At 40.9% G+C, this 18,830-nt stretch overlaps 1 protein-coding gene across 1 annotated transcript; it reads left to right on the top strand.

Moving 5' to 3' along the window:
- The first annotated feature begins 492 nt into the window (after window positions 1-492).
- LOC132826748 (coiled-coil domain-containing protein 71L-like) lies at window positions 493-4,381 on the top strand. The gene is made up of 2 exons (XM_060842903.1): window positions 493-1,449; window positions 1,560-4,381. The coding sequence occupies exon 1, from the start codon at window positions 754-756 to the stop codon at window positions 1,315-1,317; it is 564 nt and encodes a 187-aa protein (XP_060698886.1). The 5' UTR covers window positions 493-753; the 3' UTR covers window positions 1,318-1,449; window positions 1,560-4,381.
- Window positions 4,382-18,830: the final 14,449 nt, after the last annotated feature.

Genomic DNA, 18,830 nt, shown 5'->3' with positions numbered 1-18,830 from the left:
ACGACGGTTGAAGTCTCAAATACAGTGTGAAGCACCTTAGAAGAGATTAAACCTGCCAAGTCTCGTTCACCATATGATTGGGATGAGTTTTGTTTGATCAGAATCCAACTCTCAGCAGTTCCTTCATGTTGTCATCAATGACAATTACACAAGCTTAAATCTATTCTTGGTTTTGATACATTATACTCGGGAGAGAACCCCAGCTCCAGCGTTAGAAAGAAAGCATTTGACTCTCGAGAAGGAGGGGTGGCAGTCCCGAAACGTCGACTGACGGAGTAGCTTATGTTTCTACACCGTCCGCCTCTAGATGATCCTGAGCTGAATACTTCCGTTTTTATATCTATTGGTGAAGCTAGATCCATGTGTTTGCCTGCCTCGCTGGCCCCCTCAGCCAGTGTGGAAGACAAGCTTGCTGACTGAGTTGTCCTCCTGTTCAAAGGCGCTGTGACTGCCTGGCCTCCTTGTTTTTGTTGATCGGGGGCTGGGTGGAGTCACTGGGCTGACGTACTGGAAGGGCTCCTGTTTATAAAGGGGCGGCGGATGGGGCCGTTTCTCCTTTCCCAGGCATATCTTGGGAAAATTGTGAGTGGGGCTCTTTTTGTTGCTGTTGGCAATGCTGAGGTTGGGGCTATGTGTGTAGGCGGGGTGGGAGAAAGCTGACCCCCCGCCCACCCCAATTACCCCTTGGCAAACTCCCCTGTTTTCTCTGTCGTTGGGAGGAATTGGGAAAGAGTGTGCGAGCAAAGACTGGCCATGGCGGTATTCGCTGGCGAGGAGCGGGTGGTCTACTCCAGATCGCAGATGGTGTTCGCGGGAACAAAGGCACTGGAGGATGCGCTCAAGATCTTCATGCCCAAGTGCAGCGACTTTCACAACTCGGAGATTGAGCTGTGGGACTTCCTGTGCAGCATGAGGGAGGAAGGCTTCACCCCGGTCATCCTCCGCAGCAAGGACGTGTACGGGTATTCTTCGTGCCGCTCCACGGTGCCCGAAGCGAAGCCCACGTCTGAAGTCAAGCCCAGCGCCGAGAGGGCGCCCAGGAGTCGGCGAGGGAGACAAAGGAATGCGGGGGAGCCCGTCACTAAGAAACGCAAAAGCTGCCTGACAAAGACCTCACCTTCCCAGGTCGTCAGCCGGGTTTTGCGAGGCAGCTTGTCCAGCAAAACCACTGCCTCTCGCCCATTCGCCTTCCCAACCATAAAAGTTGAAGATTCATCTTCAGATGAAAGTGTTTCCAAGGCACGTCAGAGGGCTCAAAAAATTCTTAAAGTAAACTTGTCTCCCGTGATCAGGTTGAGACCTGTGAGAGTGCCGTGATGAGGGTTCGGTTGATGGGATACTTTTTTTTAAAACAATGACCATAAATAAATAATTGAAGAACATGGAAACGGAATGGAAATTGGTTTTTCGAACCTTTATTGACTTATCATGTTTATGAATTCAACAACTGTAAGCTTCAGGGAAACGTTTTAAATTATTTTTAGCTGCCTTTGCATTTTCTCTAGCACCCGATGTTTATTATTTACTTGTTAACTTTTTTCACCTTTTCTGTGTTCCAGCTCACTACCTCCTTTCTCTGTGATTGGTGTTGTGTACGTGCAAACCAATTTGGCAAGCTCGTAGAATAAATAGTGATTCAAGGATATATTGAGTTTACAGAGCTTTGAATGCAATTAAAGTTGAAATATCGCAAAAGAGCAGGACGGGTGAGAAGTTGCAGCATTTTAGCAATGAGGATCCGATTGCGACATTCAGCTACACCGTTTTCTTTGTCTCTGTTTCCTGTGGCTATTTCGAATGTTCATCTATAAATTACAAATTGCTGGAGCTTGCAGCTCATAGATCACTAGATTTACAAATTGTGCTCACACGAGTTGAGAATATTTTGTGGTATCCCACCATTCTCACATTTTTGCTCATGATGCAAATTAGAGGCTTCAAGAAAGACAAAGCTGATTAGGTCTGGTTCCAGGGTGAGACTGCACTATCCAATTTAACTTCAACAGTTCAACTGCTAATCAGATGACTTGTTTTGGACTGCAAGAGCAAACAAAAGCCAATGCAGAGCATTGATCCTCTAGTAGCCATGAAAGTTGTCAGTTGACTGGATGGCCAACCTGCAGAGTAGTGATTGTGGATCTCAGGCGTCACAATGTAGCCCTTTGCAGCAAGCAATTTCATGAATTGAGCGATGACGTTGGAGTCTTGGGGTTCAATAGTCAGATTGGATTTTTTTGGGGTTGCAAGACTGTGCAGCGAAAGGAATTTGGCTCGTTTCAATTCAGCTTGTAAAACCTGAGTTCCCAATGGAGATGTTTACTAGCATAGATCAGTTGAAGGTGGAGATGCATTTTCCCCGGTGTTATCAAACAGAAAACAGTAGCACAAGCGACCCTTATGGGTATGCCCACTGAGAACCCTGCATGGCTGATTTGGGTTAGAGTTGACATGGATGATTTGTGGGGGAAAAAATGACATTTTCTTGGGAGGGGGATGAGGTACTGCTTTGAGTTGAGGTCAAATGCAAGAAATTTGGCCAAGACTATTTAGAAGAGGTTCAAGGAAAATGAGCAAGAATTTCATTTTTAAAACTCATTGTACTGCAATCAAATGCGAAAAGAGTGGGACAAATGCGTGTTGTAGTCATTATGACAGCTTGTGCCATCTAATTACAAATTGTGAATTAGCAAAGACCTGCTATCTATTCCAAATTAAGCATTAACATGGAAAAATGTGTACATACATGCATTTTTGAAGTACTTTTTGTGCACTTCAAAAAAATTGTCTGTTTTCTTGATGATTCATGTGCTAAATTTTCAAGGTAGAATGTAGGTTTCTATTGTGGGAGTTAGAATTCTGAGAAAGCAAGGCTGTGTTGTGATTCAAAATAAATCTATCCAAGTAAGCAAACCAAAGTGTCTTGCCCTGGATTGGTGAAACATTTGGTTGGTTCTGATTTGAAATTGATCTGTACTGGTTGATTCATTTATCATTTTGTGAGCATGTGTTTCAATTATCAAATCAGCCTTTAGCTCAATATAACCACGGCAGAAATGAAATGAGCATTTAGAGGTTGTATATTTTTGACTACACCTTTTGCAGCAAATATTTATGGATTGTTTTCATATGAATAAGTGCATAGGTTGAGTGCAAATATAGGCATTAAAATTATTTGGTGAGCACCTAAGCGATAGTGAAGATGGGAATACATGAATAGATTTTCCATTGCATCACATTACTTGCACTTTCCAAAAAATGAGTTTTGTGGTGGAGTTTACATATTTAATAAACTCAGCTTTCCATGGTTGCCTTTCTAAACAGTAAAGACACATTGAAACCTCAATTTTTAAACTTCTATTTTAGTCAAATAATCTCTTCAAAGTTGTAGAAAATGAACAATGCAGGTGGGGGTTTTATTCCATTATTGCAAGATCCTACCAAACAAAACAATTTGCCAACACAACTTAGATCGATAATGTATTGTTAGAGTTGTAATAGAAGCTACCCTCGTTGAATGATTCTGAACAATATCTGAAATTGAAGCTTTGTTTCACTATTTTATTAAGGGAGCTCACCTTTGACAGTTTTGTATAAATTTTGCTTTGTGTTTATAGACTTTGGAATATGTTGTAAGTGAAGTACTGAAATCGGTAGTTTTAAGATGTATTTCAAAAAATGGTATGTAGGATAGTAAGTTAGATGGTTTGAATGGGATTTCTATTCACGAAAAATGTTCCTTGAAAGCACACTTTGCCCTCACACCCTCTCTACCACCCAATTCCAACTCTCTCCTGTCCCACCCTAACAAATCAAAATAAAATCAGGGATGTATCGCTGACATTATTCAATGATACATTGGTCAAATTCAGAGGAAGATATAAGAAAAGATAGTCAATTTGAAATAAATTTAATTTTTAGTTATAACCTGTTCACTTAGGTGCATTTGAATTATACCTGTAACATTTGTGTGAAGTCATGCAGTTACAGTGTGAATACAGTGTGAATCTGGTATTGAGACAAGATCTGACCTGGTACTGGGTGAAGTAAAAGTCCTGCAAAGAGATTCTTTCATTTGAGAAACAATTTATATCTCATCTGATTCCTATAACAAAATAGTACTAAGTGGTTTTGGCAATCTATTGACCACAAAACGTTTGAATTATGAACAATCAGTTTATTTTACGATGGTAATTCATACTTTGGTGGTGTTGACCATACTCATTCTGTTTCCAGGACTTTCCTCCAATTGATATTCTCCTGTGACTCAATTCTATGTTAATACCTCAATAGCTTAAAGATTTTTTTGTAAATTCTTGTATCATTTTTTGTAAATGGTGTAATTTTTAATGTTGAATAAAAAGGACACTTACCGGAACTGAAACTTGATCTGTTTTTATGATTGAAACAACTTCGTGATTCATCTTTTTCTTGATTGCAAACTCTATTATGTGGTCCCTTCATACAACCTGGATAATGCATGGTGATTTGTATGTCCATACAGTACAGAACAGTGAAACAAATAATGCAATGCAATGTAATTAATCTCTTTTTGAAGTAGAAATTATGTGTAGAGCATTGTCTTGATTTCAGTATTCAGTTATTAACTCTTTGCTAATGAAGCTGACAATTAAAGCAATGGTGATTCCAATGTTTATTGTGGAGGTGACAGAGCCTGTTTTTATTGATTCTTTCCTGGAATGTGGGTATCAGTGACAAGACCATTATTAATCGTCCATCTCTACTTGCTCCCAAGAAGTTGGTGAATTACCGCTGCAAGAACACGTGGTGAAAGTATTACCAGAATGCTTTTGGGAAGTGAGTTCTATAATTTTGAGATGGTGATAATCAAGGTCCTGCAATATGTCCAGGCAATATAGTATGTGATTTGGAAATAGTATGCAGTCGTGGCAATCATCCTTCAAAGTTGAGTTTGAGAGAAGGGATCAAAGAAGCCTGAGCATGTTGCTGCATTGCAAAGTGCACATAGTGCATAATACAGCCCTAGAACATTATGGATGGTGGAAGTGAATGTTTATGCTGGTAGATGATATATCAGGAAAGGGAACTGTTTTATTTTGAGGTATTATAGTGATTTTGGAGCTACACATCTAAGAAATTGGAGAGTATTTCATCATAATCTTGAATGGAATGATGATGGAAGGGTTTTGGGAGTTATAAGGTGATGAGTGCTGAATGCTGAGACTGTGACATACCTTGGAGCTACAACACTGATGTAGTTGGTCCTGTTAACTTTCTGGTCAATAGTGACACCCAGGATGTTGATGGTCAGGGAATTCAACAAAGGTAAAGCAGAAGTGTTATGTGCCAGAACTGCAAAATACAATGGATGCTTTTAAGTCTTAATTAAAAAAAAAATTTTTCATTAAAAAGAGAGATGATGTTGCCAAAAATGGCAGAGGATGTAAATTATGTGTTTGTCACGAGAGAGAGAGATTGATTGGACATAGCACCTAAAGATATCAAAGAATCTTCATAAGGAAGGGACTGTGATCTCTACAAATGTAACAAGGGATTAACAACTCCCTGTTCGACAGCAAGCCACATCCTGTTTATTATGTCCCAAAATGCAGACATAGTTTGTGCTTTTCCTCTAAAACCAAAAGGACAGTGGTTAAAAAACCAATTTCAACTATACTGGGGGTGTTGGGGTGTGCAAATGGTCTTAATGCTTGTGTATGCTGTTGTAATTGTGACAAGGTCAGCCAGGTGGACATCATAGAATGTGTTCCCTGATTGGGCCTGTTAATCTGGTCACGTCAGGGAGTGTCAGAGGTTTAGTTCACTCTGAGAGAGTTGACTCTGAGGAAGCTAGATCAGTGTCAAGGACCTTCCATGCATAAATGAAGGCTGACTTGGTGATGGGATAGGGACTTCTGTGGATTTATTTCAGTGGTAACAACAGAAAAACATGCCTCTGAAGGAATTAAATCTCAACAATCATCTTTGAGTTAGGGTAAGTATTTCTGGCATCATGCCGTAAGAAGTTTGATTCATTGAAGACTGTGGCCAGTATGTGGAAAGAATGCATTATTCTTTCCAGGCAAATGACATTAGGGTAGACAAAAAGCAATGAGTAATTCTTCTGACTGCTTGTGGACCTGCAGCATTTTTGGCCTTTAGGAGCTTAATTTTCCCTGAGGACACAGCAGTACCGCCCAACTCTTCAGGCCAAATTAGGCAATGAGCTCTAATTCTAAATGTGTACAATTACAAGTTGGAACACCGTTTGGGATGTCAAGTAGCAAATGTGGATACATTGAACCACCTCCCATTGGCAGATACACCATTGGTGGTACTGACACTGGAGCCATCCATAATGGCTTTAAATATTCTGGATACGCTTCCAGTTACAGCTGACAATATCAGACTTTGGATGCAGAAAGATCCATGCTCGCAAGACTGAAACAGCTGATGGTGATGGGGAAACTAAAGGACCATCACAACCAGCATTAAAATCTTTTTGGACTAGGAGAGATCAGATCACAATACAGAATGACATATTATTACGGGGCGAAAATGAGGACTGCAGATGCTGGAGATCAGAGTCAAGATTAGAGTGGTGCTGGAAAAGCACAGCAGGTCAGGCAGCATCCGAGGAGCAGGAAAATCAACGTTCGGGCAAAAGCCTTCATCAGGAATGAGGGGAGCAAGAATGATTGTCCTGAGCAAAGGTTGCTTCCAGATACTAGCTGAACTCCACCAGGCTCATTCAGCAATTTCTAAAATGAACACTTTGGTGAGAAATTATGTCTCACGCTCAGGAGTGGATGGAGACATAGCTGTGTTGGTGGGGCAGTGCCAGAGAGTGCCAACAAGGACAAAAATTACCACCAGCAGCTGTGAATGGCTGGATAAACTCTGAACTCAGTTGCACATCAGCTATGCAGGCCCATTTATTGGCTTAATGTCCTTATTCATTATGGATGCTAACTCAAAATGGCTGGGCATGTCAAGTCCAGTGAAATATAAAGTTTGGGTAGATGCGACTGTCCTGAACAAGCATGTAGACTACATGATAGCTAAGAACTCCCAAACCGTGCAGGAGCAAAACATGGCCCCCTCCTCAACAGCCTTTCAGATTGTTCTGAAACACGTGATTCTCCCTCTCCATTAAGCATTGAAGATAGCTTGGAATCTGAGATGGGCCTGGCAGATGTCGGTGCCTGAATGCCATTGCCGCCCGAAGATGAAAATGAATTTCTTCTGAAGCATTCTGGTTGCAAGAGGCTAGCTATTGTGCAATACAAGCCACCCGTATCCAAGGCAGAGTTGGAAAAACCTGACCTGTGGCTAAAAGACCCCAGGAAGAGTGACAAAAAAAAGAACGAGCCAAGTCCTTGGATTCAGCGGGGGAGGAATGTAGTGATTGTAACCATGTCAGCAAGGTGAACATGGTAGAATATGAGTTCCCTCATTGTAGTTGTTAATCTACTAAAAAAGAGAGACCTGGCTAACATATAAACAAGCGCATCCAAGGTTCTGTTCACTACGAGAGCTGGCTCTGTGGAAGCTAGATCAGGACTCTCCATATTACAGGTGACTTGGTGTTGGGATTCCGGCCTCTGTGGAGTTACTTTTTATACCACCTTGTGTTTGAATGTTGATGTGTTGTGATAATCACAGTCAAAGAACAGTCCCCTCATTACCTGATGTTGCAGGTAAAGACTCTTTCTACGTTGCAAAGAGTTTTTTTTAAAAAGAAAAACAGATTAGGAAAGTATCCTCTTTCACCGTGAATACTGGAATTCAGTCATGGTTGAAAGACATCAGAGGGGATCTAAGATGGCGGCGATCTGAGAAGATCACACTGTAAAGCTTCACATCGCAGCAGGAGCAGGACGGTCCTTTAACCCACCCAACCCAGGTCATCAGGATTTCTTGGGGCATTGGAAAGATTGTGGAGCCCCAAGAAACATTTAAAAATTGACTTACCTGTACTTTCAGCTGTCCAGAAATGCCTAAAAAGGGAGGAGGAGCATCCGAGGCTGGGTCTGCACCTCAGCCTGCAGCAGCCTCAGAGCAGATTACTCTCCAGGACCCGGTGAACCAGCTCTCGAAATCTCGCAAGATGTTGTGGAAACACATTGAAGATAAGCTGGCTCCAGTCTCTCTCATGCTGCAGAAGCATGAGCAGCAGCTGGGAGACCTGGAGAAGAGGACGAATGAGGTGGAGCACAGGGTCACAGTGGTGGAAGCTGATGCCAGTTCATTCAAGGAAGAGATCCAAGCCCCGAAGATGCAGGTTCGTAATTTGCATGACCAAGTGGATGATCTTGAAAACAGGGGCAGGAGAAAAAACATTCGGATCATTGGTCTGCCTGAGGGTAAGGAAGGTGAGTGGCCAGCGGAATTTGTTGAAGATTGGCTTCCGAAATACCTTGACTTGAACACTGGCATGAGAGGATTGAAGATAGAGAGGGCTCACCAGGTCGCAGCGTGGAGATCTGGTCTGGGTCAAAGCCCTTGTCCTTTCCCAATGCGACTCCATCATTACCGGGATAAAGAGAGAGTCATGGAGGCTTCCAGACTCCAGGAGAAGGATTCAAAGGCCCTAATTTACCAGGGCTCTAAGACCATGTTTTTTCAGGACATTTCAGTGGCCGTGATCCAGAGACAAAAATTGTATGATGGTGTCAAGAGAAGACTGAAGGATTCAGTACTCCCTGAGCTATCCGGCAGTGCTTCGGATCACCTTAAATGGATCCATGCATCTCTTTGACACATCGGAGAAGGCAAGAGACTTTGTGAACAAACTAACCTAAGTTAAACAATTGTATTATGTATAAATATTATTGCTTAGGTATGCGTTTATCGTTCTGTAAAACAAATGGAGGAAATCCGGTTGGAGCTTTGTTTTCCCCCTTTTTTGTCCTCTGTTGATAATAATTTGGTTCAAACTATGTCTGGCGGTGGTTAAGATGTACATTTTAAATTTCTAAGTTAGGACATACCAAAGGATGGGTGGGATATTTATTTTCCCCTTCTTTTTATAAAAAAATGTTTTTTATTCATATTGATATTCTATGGGTGTTTATTCTTTTTAGCTTGTGCTTGTGATGCGGCTCTAGCTGGGAGAAGTGAAGGTGGTTGAGATGGTTAGATGCCTATTTATGGGCAGTTCGGGACGGGTAGTTGCCCCCTCCGGGCAGGAGGTGAGTTCCCCTACTCAGCGCTGTTGGCGTTTTATATGTTGGTTTATTTTCTGGTTTTTGTTGTTTTTTATTTTTAATAATTTTGTATGTTTGTTAAATGTAGTGGTTTTAGTTTATGTAGCGTTTATATTTGGTGGACCATGTGACACTAAAGCTCAGCAATTTGTTGTTTGGGTGCCTCCTCTCTGGAATTTAAATGTAATTGCAGAAGATTACGGCTAATGATTTGATTAAATGGAATATCAAGGGAAGTCACTCACCAATTAAAAGGAAGAAGGTACTCTTGAGTCTTAGAAAGGAGAAGGTGGATATTGCTTTGTTACAGGAGACACATTTGGATGACAAGGAGCATCTGAAATTACAGCAGGATGGCTTTGACCGAGTTTATTTTTCATAATTTAATACCAGAAGTAGGGGAGTGGCTATATTGGTTCGGAACAATCTCTCATTTAAATTGTTGGAATGTGTTAAAGACACATACGGGAGGTTTGTAATTCTTAAAGCCTTGATAAATGGGAAGAATATGGTATTTTAAATGTGTATTGTCCCCCATCCTCTTAAATTCTTGGTAGATGATTTTTCTAAACTGATAAGTCTCCAGTCTCAGCACATTATTATAGGGGGAGATTTTAACTGCCTCATAGGCCTCACAGAAGACAGGTTGCCTAAAGATCCCTCGATACCCTCTGCACAAACTAAACAGTTATTGGGTTTGTGTGGGGAATTAGGATTGGTGGATGTCTGGAGGTGTCTCCACCCTACAGGCAGGGATTTCACGTTTTTCTCCAATCTGCACAGATGTCACACGAGGATTGATTTTTTTCTGACCCCTGCGGTAACCCTAGATCTGGCGGCATCCTGTATGATTGATAATATTGCCATCTCTGATCATGCTCCAGTGTACCTCATGGTTAACATTAAGGATGTTACAGTGGATTCAAGGTACTGGCCAATGGACCCCTTTATTCTCATGGACAGCACGTTTGTGGAATATTTCTCTAGGGAATTTCGAGCATTCCTAGACATCAACATAGGCTCGGTTGATAGCTCATCTGTCCTCTGAGAAACTGCCAAAGCTTATGCCAGGGGGTTAGTTATTTCATATTCCACCAGTAGGAAGCGGCAGAAGGGTGAGCAGCAATGTCTCCTTGAAGCATGGTTGAAGGCAGCCGAGAAGGCCTATTTTGACAGACACTCATTGGTCAAACTACAGAGGATTACGGCACTGCGATCTGCACTAAATTCTATGCTCACGCAGACGGCAAAGAAGGAGCTGGCTTTTGCAAAGCAAAGGTTATACGAGCATGGTGACAAGCCAGGCAAATACTTACCTTGCCAGAAAGAGAAGTGCCCCACAAACCATTACAGCGATTAGGGAAGGGTCTGGGAACCTAACATGTGATTCTAAAAAGATTAATGTGACGTTCCAGAGATTTTTCTCTAAGTTATATCAGTCTGAGAATTGTGAGGAGGGGCAGGCCAAAATGGAATCCTTTTTTAGAAATCTGAAACTCCCGGGTGTGACTCCCGAACAACAGTCCTTTCTCAATGCCCCATTATCAGAGCAAGAAGTGCAGGAAGCTGTGAGGCAGTTTCAGAGTGGAAAGGCGCCCGGTCCTGATGGACTTCCCAGTGAATTCTGTAAGGAATTTATAAGTATACTGTCAAGCCCGATGCTGAATATGTTTAATGGTTCATACAGTCATGATTGTCTCCCACCATCTCTGAGAGAGGCCAATATTTCACTTATCCTTAAAAAAGGGAAGGATCCGGTAGACTGTGCTTCATATAGGCCCATCTTGCTCTTAAATGTGGACTTTAAGATCCTCTCTAAGGCTCTCGCTTAAGGCTGGAGACTGTGTTACCCTTTATTATTAAAGAGGATTAGATGGGCTTCATAGAGGGTTGTAGATCCTCCAATAGCGTAAGGAGGCTGCTTAACGTAATTCAAACATGCCAACAGCAGTCAATACAGGGATTGGTGATTTCTTTAGCTGCTGTCCCCTTTCACCATTACTTTTTACGTTGGTGATTGAACCATTGGCAGAGGCCATTTTGGGGATCTCAATATATCAGCTCCAGAAGTGGGGTCAAAATTACATAAGATCTCGCTGTATGTAGATGATGTTCTAATTTTCTTGACAAATCCAGCAGTTTCAGTGCCTTGCCTGATACAATGCATTCACGCGTTTGGTGCTTTTTCAGGGTATAAGATTAATTTTGCTAAATCAGAGGCTATGCCTATGGGTGGTCTTGCAAAAGAGTTGGTCTTGAGAGTGACTATAGATTCCCATTTAGGTGGTCACGGTGAGGGGGGTGTGGTGGGGTTGTGTATTTGGGCATATTCATTACTCCAGTTCTGGATTGGCTGTTCAAAGTCAATTTTACGCAATTATTTGAAAAAATTAAACAAGATCTCCAAAGATGGGAAACACTTCCAGTCGGATAGCGCTTATTAAGATGAATATTCTCCCTCGTTTGCTATACCCTATACGGATGCTCCCCCTGATGTTCAATAAACAACTGAACAGTTGGTTCAGCTCCTTTATCTGGCATTGTAAACATCCCCTCATTAAATTAGCCAAACTGCAGTTGCCTCACAGATTGGGGGGCAGTAGACCTTCCGGACATTAAAAATTACCAATTAAGCTCGCTTTTGACCTACGTAAGTGATTGGGTTTGTGGGGACCATCTTTCAATATGGCTAGATATCGAAGTCTCCCAGGCAAGGTGCCTCCTTACCAGTTTGCTATTTTAGGACAAGATGAGGACAGTTAGGGAATATTGCCATAACCCAATAGTCATCAATACTGTTAAAGCATGGAGGGCAATTCAGCAGAGGGAAGGTAATATTGGCAAAAACATCTTTGTTTACACCTTTATGCCAGGTTTTCAACCAGGTATGATAGATTCAGAATTTAAAATGTTGGGCAGCTAGGGGTATATCTTGCATGAGTGATTTATTTAAGGGAGACGTAATGATATCCTTTGATCGGTTAGTACAGAAGTACGAGTTACCTAATAGAGACTGCTTTCGTTTTTTTCAAGTTAGGGATTTTATTCAAAAAAAATCACACTTTTGACTGATCCCCACAAATCTGACATAGAAAGAGGGGTACTAAGGGCTAAGAGTACACTCTCTGTCAGTATTTTATATCACCAATTTGGGGGTGCCACCTCAGATGAGTCTGATCGACTCTGCAAGATGTGGGAAAGAGAGCTGGGTGTTGAAGTTTTTCAGAGGCATGGGAGGATATTTGGGAGAATGCAAGGAAGATATTAATTTGCAATAGGACCCATGCTTTACTGTTGAAGATTCTCCACAGGGTCCACCTAGCCCCAGACTATTTGTCAAAATTTAAACCAGGAGTATCTTCAGCATGTCCCAAGTGCAAGGTCTGTACGGGTACTCTCACCCATTGTCTTTGGTCTTGTGACAGGCTTCAAACATATTGGAGCGCTGTGGTGGGTGCAATGGAGAGGATTTTCGGTGTAGGGTGGAGAAGGACCCTATTTCACTCCTTTTGGGCCGACCCATTGCATTTCCTGCAGACTCGTTTAAGGAAAAAACTTTTCAATATTCTTACATTCTGTGCAAGGAAGAATACCTTGCTAGGTTGGATATCAGAAAACCCCCCAGGCCTGTCGGGTTGGCGGAAGATTGTTATGGAGCATATTCCCCTGGATTTTCTCACAAATATGGTACACCACAAAACTGAGAAATTTTACAAGACATGGTGACCCTTTTTGAAATACCTGGACACAGATTTATCTGGGGAGAAAGTGAGGACTGCAGATGCTGGAGATCAGAGCTTAAAATGTGTTGCTGGAAAAGCGCAGCAGATCAGGCAGCATCCAAGGAGCAGGAGAATTGACGTTTCGGGCATGAGCCCTTCATGAGCCCTTCTTCCTGAAGAAGGGCTCATGCCCGAAACATCGATTCTCCTGCTCCTTGGATGCTGCCTGACCTGCTGCGCTTTTCCAGCAACACAGATTTATCTGCCACACTAACAAGGGCTTTTATATAGCCGTAACGATTGTGTTTCATGAGTCCAATATCCAGGGATGAGGAACTGTGAATGTATGAGTGTTTTGTTTGGTTGGGCTGAGTTATTACTATTTATTTGTTTGTTGTTAGGTATTTATTTATTTAGTTAAATAGCTAGTTTAGGTTTTTTTAATTTTATACTTCTCTATATATGTTTATACATTCATATAGGAGGGTGGGTTGGGGAATTTGTTTTATTATTTGGGTTTAGTTTTGTACTATTTTTGTACTATTTTGAATTACATTGTTCTGTATTTGTAATATTTAAAAATCTATTTTTTAAAAATAAAAGTATATTATAAAACAAATAAAGACATCGGAACTACAGAATCTCAACAGAATCTACAAAGCTAAAAATCGTGAAGCTGACAATTCACCGCCATTATCAATGCCACCTGTCACCTCCATTTTAATGACTGCAGCTATTCATTCTTCATGAACTATTCAGACTGATCTGCACATTTAAAAAAAAATTACCTTCTTGAACTCTTATTTCTAATTTGCCTGCATGTATGTTTCTTATCCTTCCCATTCATGAATTTCCTCTTTGTGAAATCAAGGCAAGCTGGTTAAATTGTCTCCTTTTAAAACAAAGGTTCATCTGGATCCAGGAGAAAGGGATTTTTAAAAGAAGTAATATTGTTACAAATGACCGGGATGTGGGGGTGGGGGTGGGGGTGGGAGGTGGGCAAAGACTGTGTAAATAAAGAATGGAAGCCAGTTCATCCTTCCTCAGTTGACTATTTGAGATATTCTACATGGAATCATAACAATTTGTGGAATCTCTCCTTTGCTGCTTTCTTGCTGCAGGTGGTAATTATGCCATATTTAAATGGTGTGCATTATTTGTCACTTTTCAGTCCAAGCCTAAATGTTACTCAAGTTTTGCTGTATGTAGGCACTTACTGCTTCTTGATCTGATGAACAGTGTTGGAACAGAACGCTGTAATCAGTGGACATTCTCATTACTGACCTTTGTGAGAAAGGGAAGGTTATTGACAAAGCAGTTGAAAGGTTTTGTGCTTGGGCCACTTTGGAAATCTTACAGTGGTGTCTTGGAGCTGAGATGATTTGCCTCTAATCAACCACACTCAGCTCACTTTTGTTCTAAGTATGACTCCAGTGGGACAGCTTAATCCCGACCTCCATTGACTTATGCTTAACAACTGCTCCTTTGTGCCACACTAATGCTGTCTTGATATCAAGGCAAATCAATCTCTGGAATTCAATTGTTTTGACTTTGATGTGTACCAGACGTATTGAGGTCTGGTACCGAGCAACCTTGGCAGAGACCAAGCTGAGCACAAATAGCCAATTCATTTTGAGTCAGTGCTGGTGGATGGTACTGATAAAGGATGATGACATTCACCACTTTGCTGTTGTTTGAAACCACTGGTAGGAAGCCAGCCTGGTCATTTTTGTGGAGAGTTGCAAATACAGAGATCAGTTGAAGACAGCAGAGATTAAACACAAACCATAGTCGTATATGTGAATCCCAGCAGCAGGGAATGAAGAGTAGCAGGATTAACTCTTCCTGATTTCCTTTATGGTTAAAAACCCACAGGGCAAACTTATTATGCAGAAATTGAAGGAAGTGGCAGAGAATTGAATTGAATAACAGAAGAAACATATAGATCCTTTTGGATGCTTATGCTAATTTTCGGGCCAGGAATCCTCAGACTGTCTTCCATTAAACTTTGGCGCTCAAGAAATACAAGAATTAAAGTAAGAGACCACATGCCTATGACACTACATTACAATGGAAGGATTTGGTTATCTCAGTTGGCTGGACGGCTAGTTCACAATTACAGTGACACCAACAGTTCAAGTTCAATTCCTACTGTTGGTTGAGGTTGCAAGAAGGTCCTACCTATTAGTCTTATCCTCACCACCAGTTACCTCTCCATAATGAAAGAGCAACCTTATGGTCCTCTGGAACTATGGCGATTTTACCTTATGATTAAAAAGATGATGTAGATCTTGCATAAAAATCCTGATCATTATGATTCTTGATTAAATGGAACTACATGTGCTGCTTTAGACATCCTTCAGTTAGTATACATCAAACTCAGTTTATTCCTAACTTTTCATGAGAATAAAGCAAACCCAGAATTTCTCTCAAAACAGGTACTGAAACCAGTGGATAAAAAAGGTACCAAAGAAGACAGTGACCAGAGGGTATTCCAGACAGCGAATTGCTCTTACAGAATATCATTACAGGGAAAGAAACCAGCACACGCATCATTCATTTACTTTGATCTGGAACGTTGGACTTTCCTGTACTTCAGGATTCAGTGGACAGTATTTCTAAAACAAAGTGCTGTATCTTTCAAGAAGGATCAAATATTCTCGAATAGAATGAAGAAGACGCAAAGTTGTATACTCATTGTTCTGAATCTATCCAAGAGACAGAGCAACAGCCATTGCAATCACAGTTAGATGAAGACATCCTTCCTAGAGTACATAGCCAAATCACTACTGGGAAACAACAAAATAACTCTTGCATTTGTATAACCACTAATGACAGCTACTGAAGAGTTTAACAGTTCTGTAGCCAGTAAAATGTCTCAAAATCTGAGACATCAATGATTACGGAGTTAGAAAGACATTTCAGTTATGCAAGGAAGATGTTCAAACAAAGATCATTGAAGCTTCAGTAAGTGATGGAACCATACATATACTGAAAGAAGTCAATTATATGCAACAAATCTTTGTGATCATTCACAGAGAACATCAATGTGACCTTGATATGTTCAGAGAAATCCACAGCAAAATCCCACCAAGAAAATGTACAACTTCACATAGCTAATAAGCAGTTACCCAGAGAGAAAGATCCTTACATTCAAAGATAATCATGTTAATATCCAATGAGCAGAAACTGTCGATCTACATAGATAGTTTTTGGACACACATTATATCGTTCCTAGTATCTAATATCTTTTCTCTTTAGTGGAGATGACATTATCACTAGACTATTAATTCCAAAAATCCTGGTAATGTTCTGGGAAGCCTGATTCATATTCTGCCATGGCATATGGTGGAATTTGAAATCAATTAAAAAATCTGGAATTAGGAATCTAATGGTGATCATAAAAAAATCATTGCTGATTGTTAGAAAAACCCATCTGGTTCACTAACGTCCTTTACAGGATGGGTGCGCGGTGGCTCAGTAGTTAGCACTGCTGCCACACAAGACTAGTGACCAAGGTTTGATTCCACTCTCAGGCTGCTGTCTGTGTGGAGCTTGCATATTCTGCCCATGTCTATGTGGGTCCCCTCTGGGTGCTTCGATTTCCTCCCATAGTCCAAAGATGTGCAGGTTAGATGGATTAGCCATGCTAAATTTCCCAAAGTGTGCAGGCTAAGTATATTAGATGGGGGAAATTCAGGGATAAGGGAGGGGGAGGGTCTGGGTGGGATGATATTTGCAGGGTCGGTATGGACTTGATGGGCTGAATGAACTGCTTCCATACTGTAGGGATTCCATGATTTAGGGAAGAAAACTGCCATCCCTACCTTGTCCAGCCTTTATGTGATTCCAGACCCATAGCAATGTGGTTGAGAATTCATCACCCTCTGGGCATGAAGGAATAGGCAATAAATGCTGGACTGGCCAATGATGCTCACATCCCATGAATGAATAAAAAATACAAAGTTTTAAAGTTGAATGTAGGACTGAGTTTGAACAACTCAGAACTCAATGAAAACAGTTTCAGCCTAACTACCTCCATGAGAAGGCTAAACTAAAAGTCCAGCTGTTAGCAGTAACCCCTTCAACCCAGAAATCAGTTGTGTGTACCTTCTCTTGACAGCTTCTATTGCAATTATATCCTTTCTTAAATAGGGAAGCTAAAACTCGACACACTCTTCTCCATGTGATCTGAGTAAAGCCGAGAGCAGTTGTAGCCACACTTCCATACTTTTATCCTTCATTCCTGAGCAATAAACATCAACATTCCATTTATCTTCCTAATCACTTGATGTATCTGCATACTAATCAATTTACCAGATTACCCATATCCCTCTGTTCTGCAGAGTTCTGTACACTCATTCACTTTTCCTAAGAAGAATGTAGGAAATAGAATAATGGGCCTCTCAGTCTGGCCCTGCTATTTGACAAGATGTGTCCCAGCCTCAACTCCTCTTGTGCTAGCTCATCATAGCCCTTAGCTCTCTGATATTTCAAAAATTTATCTACCTCCTCTTTAAAGGTTTTCAGTGTTCTATTCTCTACAACATTTTAAGGGTGTAAATTCCAGACATTCACCACCCTGTTTAAGAAGAAATTTCTTCGTATTTCAGTATTACATGAATATCTCCTAATGCTGAAACTATCTCCTGTAGTTTAAGGTTCCCCCACGATTGGAGACATCTTTTCAATATCTACCGTGTCAAACTCATTCAGGATCCTATATGTTTCAAGAGATCACCTCTAATCTCTCATGAGTAACCTGTTTAGCTATTCTTGCTAAGTCAACCCCTTCATCAGAAATCAACCTAGTGAGTCAGTATAGAACAGCCTCCAATGCCAGTACATATTTATTTGAATATAGGGACCAAATTGTATCCAGCACTGCAGATATGGTCTCACCAAAACCTGGAACAGTTGCAGCAAGATTTTCCTATTTTTAAGGTCTGAACCCATAGCAGTAACAACCAAAATTCAACTTAGTTACTTGCTGTACTTTCATGCTTAATTTTTATGTTTCATGTGGAAGATGACTCAGTTCCCTCCGGGCTATATTTGTTTGGAATGTTTCTCTATTTAAATAATGATCTGCCTTTTGATTCTTCTTATAAACCTGCATGACTTCATACTTTTCAACATTAAAATACCCTCTGCAAGTTTTTGACAACTTTATTATCCTGTCTACATTCCTGCGCTGAATGCTTATATCCTTATCAAATGTCATCTCACCAATTTTTGTATTGCCCACAAGTTCGTATATATTTCAATCTGCCTTTTCCTTGAAGTCATTAATATCAATAGTAAATAAAGGGTTAATAGTTAGATTCTCTCTTATTAGAGATGATCATTGTCTGAAACTTGTATGGTGCAAATGTTTTGCGTCACATCTGCCCAGGCCTGTACAGTGACTAGGCCTTACTGTTTGTGGACATGGGTAACTTTAGTATCTGAACAGTTGCAATTTTGTGAAAGATTGTGCAATCATCAGCAAACTTCACCATTTCTGAACTTATGATGGAGGATGTTGTCTGTTTGTTCACATTGATAGTACCTGGACATCCAGACTGGACAGATCAATTTTAAAATTGGACTGTTTCAGTTAATTCTATTTAATTATATTCCTAATCAACTGTTCATAAATACAGTATACTGTGCCTTAACCAATGGTGTCACTATTTATGCTGTCAGAGATAATAAGACCATAAGACTTTAAATATAGGAGCAGAAATTAGGCCATTCAGCCCATCCAGTCTGCTCCACCATTCAATCAGGGCTGAGAAGTTTCTCAACCCCATTCTCCCGCTTTCTCCCGTAACACTGGATTCCCTTGATACTCAAGAATCTATCTATCTCAGTCTTAAATATACTCAATGACCTAGCCTCCACAGCCTTCTGTGGTAATAAATTCCACAGATTCACC

Source organism: Hemiscyllium ocellatum, chromosome 23 (genome assembly GCF_020745735.1).
Source record: "Hemiscyllium ocellatum isolate sHemOce1 chromosome 23, sHemOce1.pat.X.cur, whole genome shotgun sequence".
Classification (NCBI taxonomy): domain Eukaryota; kingdom Metazoa; phylum Chordata; class Chondrichthyes; order Orectolobiformes; family Hemiscylliidae; genus Hemiscyllium; species Hemiscyllium ocellatum.
The sequence above is the reverse complement of the archived record's forward strand: the minus strand, read 5'-3'. Positions and strand labels throughout refer to the sequence as shown.

Coding starts and splice junctions, on each gene's coding strand:
- LOC132826748 (XM_060842903.1), top strand. CDS start 754: ATGGCGGTATTCGCTGGCGAGGAGCGGGTGGTCTACTCCAGATCGCAG.